The 21,148-nt window shown below is 41.4% G+C and overlaps 1 protein-coding gene across 8 annotated transcripts in view; it reads left to right on the top strand.

The window, feature by feature from the left end:
• The first annotated feature begins 955 nt into the window (after positions 1-955).
• SPIDR (scaffold protein involved in DNA repair) overlaps positions 956-21,148 on the top strand; it is a 170,331-nt gene continuing 150,138 nt past the window's right edge. For 3 of the 8 annotated variants that reach the window (XM_077933042.1, XM_077933039.1, XM_077933040.1), the window contains exons 1-5: positions 957-1,207; positions 3,445-3,600; positions 4,552-4,621; positions 5,691-5,858; positions 8,665-8,831. In XM_077933042.1, the coding sequence (XP_077789168.1) occupies positions 1,121-1,207; positions 3,445-3,600; positions 4,552-4,621; positions 5,691-5,858; positions 8,665-8,831 (648 nt within the window). In that variant the 5' untranslated portion in view covers positions 957-1,120. Of the gene's footprint in view, positions 1,208-3,444; positions 3,601-4,551; positions 4,622-5,690; positions 5,859-8,664; positions 8,832-21,148 lie in introns of all 8 variants that reach the window. The other 5 variants (XM_077933043.1, XM_077933044.1, XM_077933038.1 and 2 more) reach the window with 4 other exon arrangements.

Raw genomic sequence — 21,148 nt, 5'->3', positions numbered from 1 at the left:
CTGGAAATCAGCGCTGGCACTGCTTCTGTGCTGCAGGCAAAGGCAGCAGGGCACCCACAGGGCTACTGCCTTAGGGGTTTCTGCTGTCTCACTGCACCAAATGTCTTGGCCAGCCCTGGGCCTGGTTACCTAGCGAGTTTCACGGCTGAGTAGCAAATTCAACTTTCCTCTCACAGTCTTAAGACTATATATACATTAGTGGCTCCAAACAAGGTGAGGCTGCTGGATCCTGTTGCATTTCCAGTTGGGTTTTTTTTTTAAAAAAATTATGTTGATATAGCCACCATTGTGGAGGGTGGGGATGCCTTCACCTCATGTGCATTACCGGATTTGTTTACTTGCACCAAACGTCATCTGCACATGTGCATCTGTTGCCTCAAATGTACACACCTCACCTCAACAGTGTTTTCAAACCAAATGGGAAGGCTGTTTTGAGGGGGGAAGCACCAAACAGCATTATTACTCAAGAAATTTCAGAATATGGATGGATTGTGGCCAGTGTCATGTGCACTCTGGGGCTGGAGTCAAAAACTAAGTGCATAAATACTGATTTAGCATCAATAAACAAGCCCTTATAATCTTTCTCACGCAACTCCCTCCTAAAGCAGGTACCATACTGTTTCCTGTAAGAAAAAGAGAGATCCCGTATATAACTGCAACCGACTGGGAAAATTTGACTAGGGGCTCTGAGAGGATGTAATTGCGTCCCGTTATCTCAACCGCGAAGCCCGCGCGCACACTGCAGCTGATGAGGAGAACATACAGGGCGCATGCGCAGCGAGGGTAAAAGCCGTTGCGAACGGGGTCCAGCGCCTTGATGCTCGGGAGCCCCCGTGCGGCGAGAGCGAGAAACGTCAGAAAGTGGCGCCGGCAGCCCTCTATTGCGTCGCGCGTCACGCGCCTTTCGCCACGTCCCATCCAATCAGTGGCTCCGCCGATGAAACGGCGCCAAGCTGGAAGGGAGGGGGCGTGGCCTTCCCCCTCTGTTGCTGGAAGAAGTTTTCTTCTTGGCCCGTGAGTGGAATTCGCTCGGGCCTCTCTGCTCTCCTCCTCCTCCCCAAGCCACGGTGCTCTCGCTCACGTCACGTGGCACAGGGAAGGCTGGTCCTGAGTGGCGGAGATGCTCGTGAGGAAGGTATCAGGGCAACGGAGGACGGAGCGGGCGGCGGCGGCGGGGGGCAGCATCCGAGGAGTGGGAATTGCGAGGGTCTGTATGGGCGGCGGAATAAGGGAGTGCCTGAAAGCTGGATCCTGGGCTTTCTTCTCGTTAACTCTGAATATTTGGAAGCTGGCCAGCATTGTGTGGAGTGTAAGAGGGAAGGGCGCTCTGCACGCGCCCAGAGGCACATACGTTTGCTGTTCTAGGCCGAGCGCCTGGTCAAATTACCGTATGTTCCCGAGGGAATGTCACAGGTTTTGAGCGGGAGTGGAAACTTTATGCGTTTTACCTGTGCAGTAGTGAGAAGGTGTGTCAGGGAGCGTGTACTGGCGCCTTTTTAAAAGGGAAATAGTTGCTAGGTTTAATTCTAAACAACGGCCACTGGGAAATTAAGTGTATTTGATGGAGAATGATAAGTGTGATGTATATTTTTAAAAAATCAATAAAGATTAAATGCATATGGCCATGGGGAAGAAACCGGTACATAAACACCACACACATACAGGTGTGTCTTTGTTCACGGGTTGGGAAATAAAGGTTTAAACTCTGTGGTAGGAATTATTAATGTGTGTGTTTCAAACCTAATTTATCTGTGGAGAGCAGAGCTGAAAATATTTTGAATTTGAATTTGATTATTTGCAATGCAATGGGATTACTGGAATCTCATGATGGGTTTGATTTGGAAAGATGTCAAATGCTAAAGAACATTGCATGTCAAATGCTGAACTGAAATGTCATAGTATGGCAAATATCTGGCAGACATTCTGTGTAAAAGTTCACAAAGACTTGTGGAGAACTTTAGGGGACAAATATGTTCTAATGGGGGACTGCCTATGGAGAGAAAGCATGCAGAGGCTGCACTGTTCATTTAAATGTCACCTTTCTCTTTCAATAGAAAAACTCAAAGGGGTTAACACAAAACGTAAAAAATACAAATGGGACAAATTACACTGAAAGGATTGACCTTAATAGCTGAAATAAAAGATAGTTCATGGGGCTGAGGAAAACAATTCTCTCCTCCCAGTTTAACTCAAATAAATGATATGTAAAATAAGTGATATGTAATTTTTTCAGAGACACCATTAATGGAATCTTTTGAGAAGTTGGATGTGATTAAAATAGTAGGATATTTGCCATACCATATTCTCTCTCATTGTTTTGGGAGTTGGCAAGGGCATTAGGTGTCTTCCTTTGATTTACCTGCATTAAAATGTGTATGGAGAGGGAAATAGGAGTAGGCAGTGTTCCTATCTCACCCTAATTTACCTCACATGGTTGTTGTGAAAATAAAATGGGGAGGAGAACCATGTATGCTGCTTAGAGCTCCCTGGAGGAAAAGCAGGATTTACACATGGCAAATAAATAAATAAATAAATAATAAAAGTATATTGCATTTAATAAGCGGGTGGTGCTGTGGTCTAAACCACTGAGCCTAGGGCTTGCCAATTGGAAGGTCGGCAGTTTGAATCCCCGCAACGGGATGAGCTCCCGTTGCTTGGTCCCAGCTCCTGCCCACGTAGCAATTCAAAAGCATGTCAAAGTGCAAGTAGAGAAATAGGTACCGCTCCGGCAGGAAGGTAAATGGTGTTTCCGTGCACTGCTCTGGTTTCGCCAGAAGCGACTTAGTCATGCTGGCCACGTGACCCGGAAAAACTCTGCGAACAAACGCCAGCTCCCTTGGCCAGTAAAGCGAGATGAGCACCGCAACCCCAGAGTCGTTCATGACTGGACTTAACTGTCAAGGGTCCTTTACCTTTTACTTCTGAGTAGGATGTTTGACAACATGTTGATGGCTTCTGTGAGTGATAGGAGTCTCTGAACTTTCGTTGTGTCTGACTGTAGAGATATGTAGCAGTTATGAATGTACTGGCTGCCAGTATGCAACCAGGGCAAATTTAAGGTTTTATTGTTAGTGTATGAAGCCCTAAATAATTTAGGGCCCCATATAGCTATACTGCTGTCATCTCCAGGAGCCCTCCTTGTGATTCCCAATGTAGCAGAGGTTTGTTTTATGGTGGTTCGGAATTAGGTCCTTCAGCGCAGTGACAGCTGCTTTGTGGAACATACTGCCCATTGAAGGCTCTGACATTATACACATTTCGTTAGTTTCTAAAAGTTCTTCTGTTTCTATAAGCTTCCCCAGTAGGATGTGTTAGCTTACAGGCAGTATCAGATTTTTAAAAACCTGCCTTATTTATTTATTTTAATTGTTGTACAACACTATGATACTTGTCAGTGCTTGGTGGTCTATATATTTTCCTAAATAAAAATATTTTTCTTTGCAGAGGAAACGAACATGGTGCTCAGAACTTGCCTCTTTTCCAGATAAGAAGCCTATAGATGAAGGGAAGAGAAATTCTGGGGCAGCAGTAGATGCTGCTTCAGTTTCAAATGCATGGCTTCGTTGCGGTGACGGATTTCAGGCAGCTTCTTCACTGGAGGTAAAATGATGCTATTTTACTGAGTTTAGAACTTCATGCTAGTGAAGACACATTACATTTTATTAGGGCTCATTGTCTATTAAATAATTTATAGTTGTTTAATCATCTGCTTTTCCAACAAATTAATTACAAAAATATCCATATGGTGATGATTGACAATTCATAATTGGCAAATTGGGGGTGACTAGAGGGGGATCTAGGGGACAGTTAATGCATCCTTGTGTGAGAAGATTTCCCCACCAACTTGAAGGGAATGGTGGCATGACAACCCCCAAGGAAACTCTCCCTGGATCCTGATGTATTTGATAATTGCTGCCCAGTCTCTAATACCCCTGTTTGGAGTAAGGTGTAAAATGCCCTCCCTGCTGACGTGGAAGTTATGGAATTTTTTATCTGTAGAGGTTTGGCTCTCCTCTTGGTGTGTTTAGGTGGAGAGTGAAGATCATGTGTTTGAATGCACTTTTGTGATATTGTCTGCCGTCTCTGATTCTGCCAACATCAGTTGTGTTTTTTGGGGTTTGATTCATTTTAGTAACATTTCTTCAATTAAAGCTCTTGATGTGTTTTATTGTGTGTGTGTGTGTGTGTGTGTGTGTGTGTGTGTGTGTGTGTGTATTTCCATTGTAAGCATCTCTGGGGACCTTTGTGTTGGAAGATTCATAGTATAGGTGATTTAATTAATAAATATGATGCATTCAATGAATATATAAGAACATGCAGGAATGGTGGGGAAATCAAAGAAACAAGGGAAGCGAAAGAAGGGAAGTCATTGCATGTTTTATTATAAAGAAAGATATTAATGGTGGAAATGCATATTTGAATGTGAATGTGATTTTAGAAATGGTAATAATGAAAATTATATATATTTTTAATGATGCATTAATATGTCCAAGAATGGTTTTCATATTAATTAGTATTCATTTTGTTTTCATTCCTTTTCTTTTTAAACAGACTAAAGAATTGTCAGAAAAAACATCTAGAGTTAAAACATGCTTTGCATCATTGCTCAGCTCAATTGAAGGTACAACATCTACTGTATTATTTCACATTAGCAGCATAAGAGGTTTTGTTTGTATTACCTGCAAGCTTTTTTCTCAGGTTACAACTTCTATCTTGATCTAGGGTAGATTTGCATGACTGCTTCTTCTGTTTGTATTCCAGTTTGAGCCCAGCCTTGTAAAATGAGTTCATAAACTGATAAACCTAAAAACATAACATTTGTGGCATGCACAGTTAATTTGGGAGCAGTAATTTAGCATTGTGACAGGAGCTATAAGCTAACAAAGGTCAAGGGTTGAGCACATGTAGTGGGTCTCATATCACCAAGGGTTGCCCACCACCATAGATAAATATTCATGATAACTGAACAGGTAAGATCCAACAGTACATCAAATGGATCTACGTAGTTATGGCATCCAGGTCATTGTTTTATCTGCACTGTGTCTTAAAATGTACAATGTACTGTCAAATATTCCCCATTGCTATCTCGTGGACCAGGATGCAGCAGACTCTTAACCACACCATAAAGTTCAGTTGGACAACACTGTAAATATGCAGTGTGGGTGGTGAAGTGTGATTCCTTTGCTTCCATCACTGCCTTGCAAAAAGTCTTCATCTGAGTTGTAGCCTGTGTTTGGTCAGTTATGTTCTGTGTTTACTGCCAATATCTCTCTAACCATTGTCCCACCCTGAGCTCCCCAGAAAACCAGGGAGTTTGTTTAGCTTTGTTAAATGGGAGAGGGTGCTCAGCAGTGATTATGTCAGCTGCCTGGTTCATTTCCCTATTCCATAGGCCAAGCAGGCCTTCAACACTTTCTGGAGGTTCTGTGACAGGAAGATCCCCAAGAGCTGTCAGGAAACCATTGACCCCCTTCAACCTCTTGAGTCAGAGCTTTAAAAATTAGTCCTTCATCCTTGTCTTAAATCGCTATAAGCCTAATCCATTGTTCAAGTTAGTTTATTTCATATCAGTTTTAAAAATATAACCTCACGGGTTAATTATAAATATTGTGATGGGTACATTGTAGTGTTACAGTAGAGGACAGGATGAATATGAAATGTGCTAAATAGTTGCTTATTCTGCTCTGCAGAAATCTCTCAGAGTGAGAGACTAAGTGAGTTAACTGATATAGTATGGAGCTCCAGTGGAAGCGACTTCTCAGATGATGACGATAAGACTTTGACTTCAAGGTTTCCTAGTCTGAAAGTGGAGAAGTACAGAAAACATGGCTTGATCTCCAGGGATGGATGTAATGAAGGTGAGGCTCTTTGTATCTGTTTTGTATACATTAAATGAAGGTCCAGAAACCTTTATCTGTGGAATTGTGAAAATTGGTTTACCAGTAATACACAGTACCTTTATCATTCCCTAGAATCCAAGTTTTCACTGCTATACTATGTATTACTGTATTCTGTGTTTGCGTGAGAAAGAAATGGGGGCAGGAGTGGTGAGTGGAATTGAGAGGTAGGAACCATGGTGGAAGCCTGGCAGGCGGGAAGCAGGCATCAAATGATGTGGGCCAGTGTAGGCAGGGGCTGTGGGGGAAGGGGCAGGAAAACAACCTGAATTGTGGGGAGCGGGAGCAAGGAGGCAGATTTCCAGTCAAATGGCGATTGAGGGCAGGGAATGTGGGCAGGAGCTAGGAGCAAGAATCAAGAAGTGTGACTTTGGTAAGGGCCACTGTGAAAGGTAGTAAGACAGGCTGGCCTCTTGTGGGCCAGAGTGGGTAGTGAGAAGTGAGACTGGGGAGAGTTGTAGAAGGGTGGAGGCAGATAGTTGGCCTTGAATCATGTGGGCTAGAGTGGGGAGTAAAAGGTGATGCCTTGGTGCAGGGTATGGGGGCAGCAGGCCGGAGAAGGAGGCAGGCAGGTCTTGAATCATATGAGTCAGAGTGGGGCATGCTGAAAAGGACCTACCTATGTAGCCACTACCTTCATTCTCTAACATGGTCAGATCTGGCTTGTGCATGGCCTCCATTGTGAGCATTGATAAAGGAAGTAAGCAGTAAAGGACCAAGAGCTTTGTATATGTGATGAAGTCCCCCACCCCTGGATAAAGCTAATGTTACTGGGGGGGGGGGAGGTCTGAAACCATGGTTTGATTCTGGCTTATTCTTGCTAACTGTAGTTAAACAAACCACAGTTCCATGATTTGGGGATGCCACAAGAAATAGTAGTTATTTTAAGACTGGAAGCTTTTGTTCTCCTCTTCCTTGCATGGGGAACAGGTGGAGGGGTGAGCATTCTAGTATATGCATGCTTTTCAAAGAGTGGGAAACTCTGGTTCCCTATTGTGTCTGAACTGAGTCTCCCCCCCCCCACCCCACGTACTGTAAAGAAATAAGCAACCTTAAACAAGATCTCTCCCCCCACTCCCACCATGATTTCTGGGGAAACAGTTGCCACAGACCAGCAAAACACAAAAAGGAAGGCTTGCTTAAAGCTGCTTATTTGTTTACTGTACTGCACGCAAGTCCAGCTGTTTCGATACCAAAACCTGTGGGGTATATGGCGAGGTTTGGGTACTAATTCCTTGTGATTGGATAAGTGGGACCTGTGTATATATATATAAACAAACAGCAGGAAGTTGTATCGTATCCCTGGTCTCTCATGAGGTCACCTTTCTGATACATAAGTTTTCAAATATATCTTTTTCACATTCATAGTTTACATCAGGCGTTGCCAGTGCAGCTCCTGCAGATTCACCTTTGCCTGCAGAGACCTCCCCTGGTACCCACATGATCTCTTCCCCTCACACTGCTGAAATTAGGCTTGAAAGAAGCGTTCTTGGTTGTGGTTTCTGTCTGATGCCCATCATAGTTTGTAAATGAGCCCACAGGCCCCAAAAGGTGGCAGCCCCTGTTTTTAAGTGTTTAGGTACACAATATACATTTTTTCTTTTACTGTATTCTTTTGAAAAAATGTGTGAAGAGGCCTTTATTTTCTGTATAGTAACTTCTCCATGCTATTTATTTTGTTGCTGCTATTGTGAGAAACACTAGATGGCCATCTTTCCTTAGTAAACAATCCCAGCATTTGTTTATTAGTTCAGTAAATGTTGCACTAATGTAAGTAGGTCAGGCACAGCTGATAATAATAACATTTTGTACTTTCCTACTGTTCTTAGTGAAATAGAAGAAATCATTGTTTTCCTGATTATTGACTGTTGTTTATCTGACAACATGCACTTTCAATGTCAAACATGTTGCCTGCTGCTTCTGTAAACACTGAACAAATCTGGAGGAGATGGTTAAAAACATACTAGATCTGTGTTCTATGGTCTTATCACTTGCATGTTATTCTCTAATGCATTACAGAATGACATTGTTACTTTCCACTGTTCATTTTAATCTCTGAGGACATGTCTACTCTTTCTTATACTACTGCTTAAAAAACCCTTCATTTTATGTTGTTAAGTTGGAGCTTTTCAGAAGTGCTACTGATTTTCTCAAGGGTTTTTTGAATGTGCTTTTCCGTTGAAGATGGTGACTCTTTGGTCATTTAAAGCAACTGTTTGAGCAGGCTTGACTAGAAATACATTCTGCAGAAATATAAAAAGGCTTTCATTATGTATTATCACTTAAGATGTATCAGTTACTTTTTTAGATTAATCCAGTTACTTTGGCTTTATAAATATAAGTATATTTATAAACATACTTTTATATAGTTCTTCAGATAAGTAAGTGTTCTACACGTGATTGCAACCTCAATGCTCTCTTCCCACCGCAGCTTTCCCTAGTCTTATTTCTGATACAGACATTTACTAGGTGAGGCTTTGCTGGTGTGAAAATAAGAGGTTGCAAAAAAATGTCCATGTCATTCTGTTAAGAGCGAAGCTAGTAAGAAAGAAGCTAGCTCTGTATGGATTATGTTCCCACTCTGGAATGACCTACTTTTCTGGGATATAAGGGCTAGTCTTGTCTGCCACCAGTTTTCACAATAAACAGTTAAATTTGTAAGTGTATGTATTGCATATAGAGTCAGGCATATGTGAAAGATATTTGTGAGGATGTTAGCATTTTTAAAAGTCCGTTCTAGTATTTCTGTTTTTTATTTCCCCTTAAGGTGAATCACACACCATTGATTGGGACAATGATAGCGATTGTGAAGATAATGTTGAGCAGCGCAGTGAATCAAAAACTGATGGTACTTCTTTGGACATATCAGACACTGATTCTTGTACAGACAGCAATATTATGTCTGATGAAGAAAAGGAACACGAACCTTCAAAGGTAAGACTTTTCTTGATTGCAAATATTTCAGGAATCGGAGGACTGGTCTACTTTAAAATTTTGTTTCCTCAAATGTCAGTTGCCAAAATGGTTTGGAGATTGCCAAAGTAATCTTGATAAGAAGTGTTTCAGGTAGATAGTAGCACACTTTACCTAAACCTTTCTTAAAAAGGGTTTACTTTGGAATACTTGGTGAGTTTGGGATAAAAGAGTTCGGTGCAATATCCAACCTCTGTCTTACTCAGAACAGACCCATTGAAATCAATGACAGCAAAACTTTCTTTTTAAAAAACTTTTGGTACACATACCTGATGCCTGTGGAAAAGATTTGCTTCATTTCAGCAGAGCCATTGCTTATTTGTGTACTGTACTGTACCTTTGGAGGGTGTGAGGGTTTTGTTATCTATAGCGCAATCCTAAACTTATTTATTTAGAAGTCCTATTGAATTCAGTGAGGTTACTTGCAGGTATGTGTGGTTAAGATTCCGAACTAAGTACTTATTTGAATAATTTGTTTCTGCTTTTTAAACCCAACCTCAGTGTTTTGTGGTTCCATTTTTGCTCTGCACATTTGAAAAAGTTTTGTTTTACCTTCACAGAACCCAGTAGAATTTTTCTTTTAAATGTTGGTTGTAATGTTGACTGTAATGCATAGATGCACTCCAGGTGAACAGACCTATAGATGCTTAAGAATTCAGGGTATAGATAGGCTGAAGCCATTTTGCTGACATTCTGGCATCTAACAGCTTTTGGTTCTATTCCAAAGTACTACTGAACTTCCGGTAGGGGGAGACAAGAACCATCTTTTTGTTTCTTGCTTGCTTTTATTTGGGAATTAGTTAGAGAAGAGTACTTACATGTTTGATGCACCATGTGCCCTGTTTTTGCATTTAAGCAGCATAAGCAGGTTTAACTGACCTAGAGATCTGAGCGTGTTTAGGGTGTTTGCCTCATGATCCACTGAGATATAATAAAACAGGATATTGGATTCATAGGGTCTGACCTTTTCCAGTTTTTTATTAAGCTGTGAGAACATTTTAGAATTAATAAGCAGGTGGGGGATCAAGGTTTCAAGAACAAGAAAAGTATTTACAGTGCACCTAAAAAGTTAATACTGTAAGCAAGCATAGTTTCAATATAATTTAGTGAGGTATTTACTTATACTGTATATATCCATCCTGTATTTCACCCAATTGTTCTGCAAGATATAAGAGTTGAAGAAAACTGTTTGCTCTGTCCCCTTCTTGGTACTAGTATTCTTACAATCACAATTCTGAATTCTCAGCATTTCTTATGAAATGAGATTCACCTGTCTCCTTGGAAGTTCCTCATTAACCGTCTGTCCTGTATGCATTCATGGGTTGTGCATATCCTTCCATAATTTTATAGTTTCCCCCCTCAGAAGCTACTAATCATATTATGCAAGCTTTGTTGAATTCACTTTGCTGGCTCGTTGAGTTATTCTTAGTGGAGGTGCTGAGAGCTTTGAGAGACCATATTTTCTGTTACAACCTTTTTGCCATATATGAAAACTATTCCCTGGTATGATGAGAACTGATCATATTCATTTATTTTTGTAATAGAAATGTTGTTTCTCTGATATCAGTGGTTCAGGTTTCTTTGCTTAGTTATCTTATTGACGAGTTTGGCCTGTTAAATGCAGGGACTGGGCAATTTTATTCAGCCCTGCCAACTAACCAACTTTTTGTAGAATAGAACAATACCATTTGAAAGAGAACCAGCTTTGAGGGTTTTTTACCTGATCTTTGATGGAGAGTGAATGTGTTGGGGAGTTGTATAGAAATTGTACAATAAATATACAGTGGTACCTCGGTTTTCGAACAGCTTAGTTCCCAAACAACTTGGAACTCAAACACTGCAAACCCGGAGTTTGCGAACTTTACTTCAGAAGATGAACATGTTCCTGAGCTTCCGTTTTCACTGTTGCGCTGATAATTTGCACACCCCCCCATTGTAATCAAAGCCATCCATTTCCGATTGCAGTGTTCTGAGGTGATATTTGGAGCTTATATTTGGTGCTTTTGTTTTTGCTATTTTTTGTGTTTTTGTTTGTGTGGCTTTTTGTTTTTGTGACTGTGGCTTGTTCTTCATTTTATGATTGATTGATTGATTGATTGTGTGACTGCAGAAATGGATAAAAGTCCTCCATCCAAACAATGACTATCATCAGTGCAGGTAAGAAAAATACTGTCATCTACAATACAGTGGTACCTTGGTTTACAACCATAATCCTTTCCGGAGGTCTGTTTGTAAACCAAAACAGGTTGGAACCCAAGGCGTGATTTGGCCGGGGGGGGGGGGCCTCCCCCCCAAAATTGTTTGTAATCCAAAAAAATGCATTGTACGCCAAAAAAAGGTTGCAAACCGGGAAACGCACTTCCAGGTTTGATGTGTTTGTAATCCAGAATGTATGCAAACCAAGGTACTACTGTACTGTCTTATTTATTTTATAGTACAGTACATTGATTATTGCTTTCATTTTATAGATCAATGGTCTCATTAGATAGTAAAATTCATGTTAAATTGCTGTTTTAGGGTTGTTTTTAAAAGTGGAATGGATTAATCCGTTTTGCATTACTTTCTATGGGAAAGCGCGCCTTGATTTTGGAACACTTTGGTTTTGGAACAGACTTCTGGAATGGATTAAGTTTGAGAACCAAGGTACCACTGTATAGTTTCTACCAGGAGACTTTGCTTTGCTTAGTTTTCTTGACTTCATGTATTGTTACAAGATAACTGACAGGAGTCCCTGCATGTGTGCTTAGTTTGTATGTGTTATCTTTTTTCCTTTTTTAATTGCATGCAATTACAGTGGTACATTGGTTTACAAACTTAATCCGTTCCGGAAGTCTGTTCTTAAACCAAAGCATTCTTAAACCAAGGTGTGCTTTCCCATAGCAGTGGGGGACTCAATTTACAAATGGAACACACTCAACAGGAAGTGTCAGGGGCTCAGGAGCAGAGGCACAGGGGAGAGAGGAAATGGAGAGCGAAGGGGAAGAATCTGAGGGCAGCGGAGGGGAGAATGACAGTGACCCGAGAGATTCCATGAGCCTCTCCAGCGAATCAGAAGATTCCCAGAAGGGGGCGCCGATGGTCAGGGCAAGGGGGGTCCCAGGGTGGACGCACCAGAAGCAAGGGGCCAGCGGGGACTCCCAAAGCAGCAGCGGGAGATCAGGACCAGCTTCCCCACCAGAGCGTAGCGGGGGGGAAGAGTCCCATGTGTCAGGGCCAGTGTCTCCTCCAGCAGGGAGAGAAGATGAGTCAGGCCTGACCACGCCTCCATCGGAGAGTGGGGGAACGGAGGGGAGGTCAGATCCAGCTAACCTCCCCGAAGGGGGAAGCAGTGACAGGAGCAGTGTAACGGTCAGGAGGAAGGTGGCCGGCTGGGCGCGCGCGCCAAGTTCGAATGTACAGGCGTGCGGGACAGCAGAAAACCCGGATTGGGAACCAGGTCCTAAAGCCCGCCGGAGGCAGGGGGAAGACTCAGGGGACTCAGCGTCAGAAGAGTCTAGGAAGGGGAAGACCCCAGCGGACAGGCGGACCCAGAGGAGGAAAGAGCAAAGGAAGAGGTCGAGCAAGGCTAGAGTCTTAAACTGGTGTCTGGGGGGAGGAGACTCAGACGGAGCTTCGGCGGTCTAGAGTTTGAGACGTAGAGCTGCGCGCCGCGGCTGTGAAAGCGAAACTGAGCTTCAATAAAGACTGTTTTATATAACAACGAACTGGCGTTGGTCCTTTGTGAGCTGGGACCTAGGGCAGCTCTGACAGGAAGCAAAACATATTCTTATTCCAAGGCAAAGTTCACAAACCAAAACACCTACTTCCGGGTTTGCCAAATTCTTAATACAAGTTGTTCATAAACTAAGCTGTTCTTAAACCAAGGTTAACACTGTACTCTGTGTAATGCATGGTGAGCCCAAGGATTCAGTCCCATTGTCGGCAAAGTACAGTAAGTTCATATATAATGGCCAGCCATGTTTTGGTACTATGGGAGCAAGCCTTGTGTTTCTATACTCTTACCTCCCTTTTCATTCTCTCCTTAAGGAGTAGCTTCCTGATCTATTGCAGACTGATTCTGTGCTGTTGAATCTGAATTGGCAAACTGGTTTGTATTTGCTGTCCAAACAAGGATGGTTCATCATGATTTGAAGCTGGTTTGCAATCCTGTTTTGGAGGGCAAGTGCAAACTATGTTGTGCTGCAAACCAGAAAGTTAACAAACCAGATGGAATGCAAGAGGGGGAGAAGGGAGTGTGTAAGCCTGAGGCTTAGTAACTTAATGCCAGACAATAATATGATATTGCACATTAACTGATCCACAAACTGTCCATTTTGAGGTGCATAGATTTCTTTTCCTAAGGAGAAGGGAGTGGCAGGCCTTTATGAACCTAAAAGAAACTATTAACTATGTGTCCGTTGAGATATGGCAACCTAGCACTAAATAGGTGGAATGATTTCCTCACATGGTCTGGAAAGGGAAAGAGATCTTTGCCAACAGTTGTGATGTTGTGTTGTGCCATTGTTTACATTTCAGATTTTTGGAGAAGGGGGAAAAATGAGAAGAGGTTGTCTCTTTATGCCAGGCATGTTGTCACTGATGTTTCAAAGTTCTCTTTCCATGGTGGATGCCCCAGTTCTCAAGTGCAATTTCTATGTGTTTCCTGCTCTTGTATCCAAATCATAGTAGTGTAATCCAAAATACAGTCTGCTTCCCAGATATCATCTTAGTGGTGTGTCCTTTTGTGGGAATTTCCAGGGCAGTTGCCTGTCTGGGTCATCAAACATGGCTTTGGGAGTTGACTCACGTTGCATGAGAGATCACTGCCATCATAATTACAGACTCCCTACATACTTTACATACTTTATTTCACTGTTTAGTACATGAGGTACGTCATAGTCCTAGGAATATTTTTTAGTTTAAGGAGAAAGACAGGATTGACTACTAGAAAGAATTATTGTTTAAGATGAGTATGGAAAAAATAGTTTTGGTGATGGGTTTTACTTAGAAAACAAAGTGTTTTTTTATTATTTTGCTGGTGAAAGTTTAATTGTGTCATACATCAACATTTGAAACTCACGTTAGATTTTACATAAAATATGCAAGTAATGCCTCTACGCAGAGCTGAAATCTTATATATCTACTTTCAGTCGGCAAGTTCTTTATGGACACTTTTTTTGTAAGTGATCTTTTTTAGATGTGAGAAGGGTGAGAGAATGTGCAGAATTTGTTCTTGGTACCCTCAAACTTTCAACAGAGTTAATTTGGTATTAGAAGGTTAGTGATCAGAGGAACATTTTCTTAAATGCAATAAAAAAAATTGACAGGGTAATCCAGTAACCAACATCTTTATTTGTTTGCCAGCTTAATTTGTTGAAAATATACTGTGGTACCCATTGTGCAAAATAAAGAAACTTGAAATAGTAATGTAAGGCACATGCTGAAATGCCTAGGTGTGATTCAGCCACCACAGTACAGGTACTCAGTTTTTGTCAAACGTGTAAGAACAAATTTAGAAAAATGTGTACATTTTTAAAAGCCCTTTTCATAGTTTCTTAACATTCCCGGAAAAAGATTTTTTAAAGGTATGGCAGAGGGGAAACAACCTTGACCACCATAATTTTCTTTATTATTATTATTATTATTATTATTATTAGGTGATTTTTGCACAGCTTTCAAGATGCAGGACTCTTTATTGCATTGTGTGTAATAATGACAGATCATTTCTATAATTTATTATTATGACTGGCTTAAAATTGCTAACCGTAGTCATCTCTTATACCCATCTCTTATGCCCATGTAGTAGGATCATCACAGTTTTTACTAACACAGCACATAGAGAATTATGGGTAAGTAGGTGTGTGGGTTGCTGCTTAAAGCACATTATGAACAATCTGTGGGAAGGGGCTGCTCTCATAGTTGTCATACTTTTAATTGCATTGCATTAGTGCAAATTGTAGAAAATATGAAAATGTAGTGAAAGTTGCTGCACCAGCACACCTGTACCATGTGGAATCACCATGCCTTAAACTTTGAAGGATGCTTGGTTGATTTCTGGTCTTCCCTAAGATGATATTATCTGAGGGTCAGGAAAGGGAGAGAATAAGAGGGGCAGGGAAGCAGGTATAGGATTTACTTTGCAGGTTGTATGGCAGTGTGGCAGTTAGTGGGTTGCCAGAGCGGCCTCATAGTGTTATGGCTAAACCAACTCACTATAGCTAGATATAGATTTTAATTGGTAGCTGCTATTTTTTACTTTTTTATTGCACTAATATTCCACCTTTTCCTCCAAGGACCTCAAGGTGGGGTACATGGTTTCTCTCTCCTCATTTAATCCCCACAACAACCCTGTGAGGTAGGTTAGACCAAGAGGTAGTGACTGGTCCAAGGTCACCCAGTGACAGGAAGGAATTTCATCCAATGTTAAATGGTTGGTGACTTCTGTTGTTGCATACAGTGTGGCTCAGGGCCTGAGTCATCTCAATTTGTGTGCGTCAGACACTATCCTTGTCCTACAGGCATCTTTGTTGTGTTACAAAGTTGCTGATATCTGCAAGTAGTTTGAAGCCTATTAATAACTTGGATGTCGGTTGCTCTGTTATGGATGTTCATGGAGAAAAACTTCCATTTTTTAAAAAACCTCTGTACGGTGGATTTTGAGGGGGGTGGGAACCGAAAAATAAAAATAACAGTAATAGTATTAAGTAACCCCTTAAAGCTGTTCACAGGCTTAGGGATAGGTGGTAAACTGTTTATTTTTCTACTGTGTGTGCATGCGTATCTATCTATCTATATCTATCTATCTATCTATCATCTATCTATCTATCTATCTACCGGTATCTATCTATCATCTATCTATCATCTATCTATCTATCTATCTATCTATCTATCTATCTATCTATCTATCTATCTATCTTATCTATCCATCCATCCCAAACACTTGGGTACATTAAAATATAATAGTAGCATCAAGTTAACTAAGTTAAAGATTGTCCCTTTTCATAGTTAATGTTCAAATAGCGGGGAAAGCTTTCATGGTCTTTTGAAAGTGTTCAGGATAGGTAAAGGATGCCTGGACAGTTAAGTATGGTCAAAGGCGACTATGAGGTGCGGCGCTCATCTCATTTTTCAGGCCGAGGGAGCCGGCGTTTGTTCACAGACAGCTTTCTGGCCTGCATGACAAACTGCTACTGGCGCATGGAGGACTGTGATGAGTGTCAGAGCTCATGGAAATGTTGTTTACCTTTCCGCCACAGCAGTGCCTATTTATCTACTTGCACTGGTATGCTTTCGAACTGCTAGGTTGGCAAAAGCTGGGACAGAGCTCACCCTGTTGTGTGAATTTGAACTGCCAACATTCTGATCGGCAAGTTCAATAGTCTCAGTGGTTTAGACCACAGCGCCACCCGCGTCCCATAATTCTGAGTCTGAGAGCTGAGAACAGGTAATATATTTGAAAAGACATTGGCCAGGAACCAAAGAATTGTGAAACATCTGTGAGCTCTGGGATTTAGACTTATTTATTATTATATTTATATCTCACCTTTCCTCTAAGGAGCTGAAGGTGGTGTACATGGTCCTTCTCCTCTCCATTTCATCTTCACAACAACTCTGTGAGGTAGGCTATCTGAAAGAGAGACTGGCTCAACTTCACCCACTGAGCTTCATGGCTGACTTGGGGTGAAGCATTTTTGTTTTGTTTTTTGAGCAGCAGGCTCAGCCCCATCCCTTTTGGTAAGCTGCTTTTGAAAGAGGGGAGCTTCAAAAGTAGATTGTGAGATATTAAGTACAATAACTGGGTTACTTGCATAAGCCTAAGTAGCACTTTCAGTGCTGATCCTGCAGTACAATCTGTGTTCAACTGAAGTCAGTGGCAATGTTTAGTGGAGTTGCTTGCATGCTGCTAGCTGAATTGCCCACTGTCTTAGATAACTTTAAAAATAAAATAATATAAAAAATGAGATATATGTGTAATTCACACACATTGAGGTTTGTTTTCTTTGATACTTTCTGATAGTTTGGCTATGACTGTTCCCTTTGTTGTGTAATATGATGAGTTATTTTTGAAGACTATGAGTTTAGAACATTATAATGAGTTATCACTGTTACATGAAACGGAATCTGTGCCAGACTGATGACTTAATGCCTGATGAGAGGTTATATGTCTGTTTCTGTTGCAAATGTTTTCTTCCGGTACCCATTGATGATGATGACATACCAAATGCCATGTTCCCTATATCCAGTTAGGAAGCTCAGTATGAATCTGTATGAAGAATGTACTTGTGTAGTGCTGTGCATTGCACATTTAGGACTGGGATGCCAATTCTTCAGCTCAGTTTATCTTTCTGATGGGGGTCTTATTTGCAGTAGAAACAAATTGCAACAACTGTAGCACTGTTATCAACCACCAAACAACAGGTCTTGCAAATATTTAAAAGTGTTTAAAATAATCAAACCATACCTGTAATTCTCACTGCTTCTCAGTTTCCAAGTCTTATTTTTGGATTAACGAAAGTGCTAGTTTTTAATGTGTTTTAGTTGAACTTCATTTGACAGTGGTAAATTCTGATTTATTTTGAAAGTATTTCAAAAATTGCCCTTTTTAAAACCACCAAACCAGGTTTTATTTCAAATGCTTTGCCCTAATGTCCAGTGTTGATTTGATGGAGCAGGACTGATTTAAATTGGATGGCTACCATATATAAGGTAAAGGTACCCCTGCCCGTACGGGCCAGTCTTGCCAGACTCTAGGGTTGTGCGCCCATCTCACTCAAGAGGCTGGGGGCCAGCGCTGTCCGGAGACACTTCCGGGTCACGTGGCCAGCGTGACATCGCTGCTCTGGCAAGCCAGAGCCGCACACGGAAACGCCGTTTACCTTCCCGCTTGTAAGCGGTCCCTATTTATCTACTTGCACTTAGGGGTGCTTTCGAACTGCTAGGTTGGCAGGCGCTGGGACCGAACGACGGGAGCGCACCCCGTCGCAGGGATTCGAACTGCCGACCTTTCGATCGGCAAGCCCTAGGCGCTGAGGCTTTTACCCACAGCGCCTCCTGCGTCCCGCTACCATATATAGACTGCTTAAAAAATGCTTCCTCATGGATTCCATGTGGTAGGTATAATGCTGAAAAGCTGCATATTAGTGCTATATATCCCTCACAAGTGCTCACCTTTGGGCTGAAGACGTTGCTTATATTTGACCCCATGACTTCCTTGAGGGAGGAACACAACTAGTTCATTTATGGAAAGTGTGCTGTGCGTAAGAGGCCTGTTCTGTTTCTTGCTTTCATTAGGATCTTCTTAATCTAGTGGAAGACTTCTACAGTGTTTGCTAGCTCTTGGCATTTTAGGAAGATTGGGATTCCAGAAACATGGTCACTTGAGGCCTGTGCATCTGTTTTCCTTCCATTTTTTAGATAGACTGAGTTCTTTTCTTAGATGCGTATCTGTATAATTTTACGCCTGTTTTATTTCACAAGGGAGAGGCTGGCTACATATTTGAGTTTTCTTTCATGCTGCTGCTGGCCATTGCTTAGAGGGGGAATAGCCAAACAGCATATGATAAAAAGTGGGCAGGGTGGTAAAAACTTCTGATATTACTGGTTACTGTGGGTGGAACAAGCTGGAGCAGGAGGAAGGAGACAAACAATTGTTTGCATTCCATCGATGGTATCTATGTCACTTGCATTGGGGGAGCTCACAGGTTGTCATAATAAATCTCTCCAATGTGAAGAATGTTTGAAACCGTTTCAGCCATAACAGCAACTACAAACCTTTCCCAGTTAGGATATCTAGAAAGCCAATCACAACAGTAGTGTATGTGTACAAGCCACTACCCTCCAGAGTGACGTGTGCGGCATAGCATCTCCCCTATTTCATGAGACCACAGTAGGATTGTAACTTGCACGCATTTAATCTGTGTGATCGCAGCTTTATGTGTTTGGTGGCCGGCCAGCTGATATAGCACAAATTAAATGCATGCAAGGCAGAGAGTGGCAGGTTTTCCCGCCATGGAAAGAGCTTTTAATCTCTCTGCTTTGCTTATTTGGCTCTGTGTAACTCTCTTGTGGGCTCTGGAGGCCTTTGTAAGATCTTGTGAGATCTTACATGGTCCCCCGAGATCTCACACTGCCTGCAGAGGGTAAGATTAGTCATGTGTGGATAGCTCCAGGGGGATGCTTTGACTATAGCCTATTTTGGCTTTAGGCGCTAACACTGCCCCTCCCCCCCCAATATAACTCCCATTGCAAGATGTGGTCCTATTGACTTTGATTTGTTGCTTCACTGTCTTTCCCCACCTTTTTATGCACCCTTTCACGTTGCATTGTTGAGGACATAATCTAATTTCTAGTTCATCCTAAAAGGGATTCATACGGATAATTGAGGTGATTTTTGGTGGGGGTGGAGGAGTGGGAAGCAGGATAACCATTCACATGTATGCTGTCACATGCTGCAAGATTGTGGCTCTGTATCTCCTACTTAAGTGCTGAAAATCTGAGTTGAGTCAAAAAGCAAGGTGACAGATTTCAAAGTGTTTTGTTGTTTTGAGTATTTTAACAAATGGGGTGGTATTCAACCAAGTCATGCTTTGGGTAGACCCATTTAAATCAATACTTAAGTTATTCATAACTAACTTAACTCCATTGATTTTTCAGTGGGTCTACTTTGAGTATGACTTGATTGACTACAACATGTGGTATCCCTAAAGGATATTGTCATCGTTTTTCAACAGTCAAGAGCTATAGTCAAGTCCTACTTGGAGCAGACCCACTGAAATTAATGGGCCAATGTTAGTTAAGTCCATCAACTGCAGTGTGTCTAAGTAGGACTTTGTAGGACGCCCCTTAGTTACCAACTGTTATTGATATGAACTTACCCTGTTGTTTGAGCTTAGGGCAAATCAAGTGAGAAGTTACCAATGTTTTCTTATGAAGACCATTCAGGCTACAGTCTTGTATTATCTCTACAAAGATATAGGTGGGTCATAAAGCAAACATCTTCTCCATCAATAACCTGCCATTCATATTTACAATTCCTCTCTTATCAGGACATTCCGAGCAAATAGTTTATGTGAATAATGGGAGGTTTCTGAGTAGAGCTTGTGCGGACTTGTGCTTAAGAAGTATCTTGTGCATTGGGTTTACAGACTAGGCACATAAACCAGCTCAAGCTGGAATCTTAGATTATCTTTTTATGAAAGCCAGCACAAGCAAGCCCCATCTCTATTTACTTCACTGTGATTCTTTCAGATGTTCCTTTCTTTCAGTTCTGTACTCTACTGCATAAATCAGTTCTCTTTTTGGGCTTACACCCCTAATAGAATTATATACTCACAAGGTACCATTTTACATTTATCATAAGCTGGCAAAAGGTGTGTGTTTAACTATCTCTCACTGGGATTTAAGTAAATTTAACTTTTTTGCTTTAAGTATAGGCTAGTCCTTTCCCCCACATCTGAATTGAATCCAATAGCTTGCGTTCTTGCATTGAATGACCCTCATTAATTTACTCACTTAGTCACTCAGTCTCCTACCTTTTAAATTCTCTCCCCCCCCCCCCAGCAGCTAATTTATCATTCATCTCTTCTGACTAAGGGCTTATCAAGTTCACAATCTTTCTCTGCCCAAACACAGCAACGGCATAATGTTTTTGAAAGTCACTTTAGTCTCTTCTGTCTAAGTCATAGTTTTGTTATGGTGCCTCAGTTTTGATGATAGGAGCATTAGATCTTCTACAGAAACTGAAATGGCATAGAGATGTGAAACCTTTTTCAGTCCAGGAGCTTCATTTCCTTATAGGTAATCCATGTTCTATTCACACACATCCATTTGCAGGTGCCCTCCACATTACACATTACATTCTCTTCTCACCTTCATCATCAATTTATCAATTCATTTTCTTTTTCAAACATTCATTCTCACATATCCCCAGTTTATCCTTCACCACTTCATTTTTTCACACCACAGTCATTCACACTAAAAATAAATAAATAACCATAACCTTATGAAACTTACCTAGGTTAGGGGCTCATGGGAAGTGGGCTGTTTAACAAGTGACACATAGATTCTTTGCACCGAATTCAGACTATGTAATTCTAGATATATGTACTCACATACTGTGAGACAAGCACGTTATTCCCAAACCTATGCTTGGCTTCTAACACTGATGTGGGAGAGAAAGACATCAGCAAGGCAGAACAGGGGAGAAGAACTGAATGTGCAATGCTTCCACTTCTCCCCTACTCTTTTTAAACTGTCATTCCCACCCTGCTCTAAAGGGGTAAATAAGATGAACTAGGAGA

This window comes from Podarcis muralis, chromosome 8 (assembly GCF_964188315.1).
Source record: "Podarcis muralis chromosome 8, rPodMur119.hap1.1, whole genome shotgun sequence".
Lineage (NCBI taxonomy): Eukaryota > Metazoa > Chordata > Lepidosauria > Squamata > Lacertidae > Podarcis > Podarcis muralis.
Note: the sequence above shows the minus strand (reverse complement) of the source record. Positions and strands in the feature narration are given on the sequence as shown.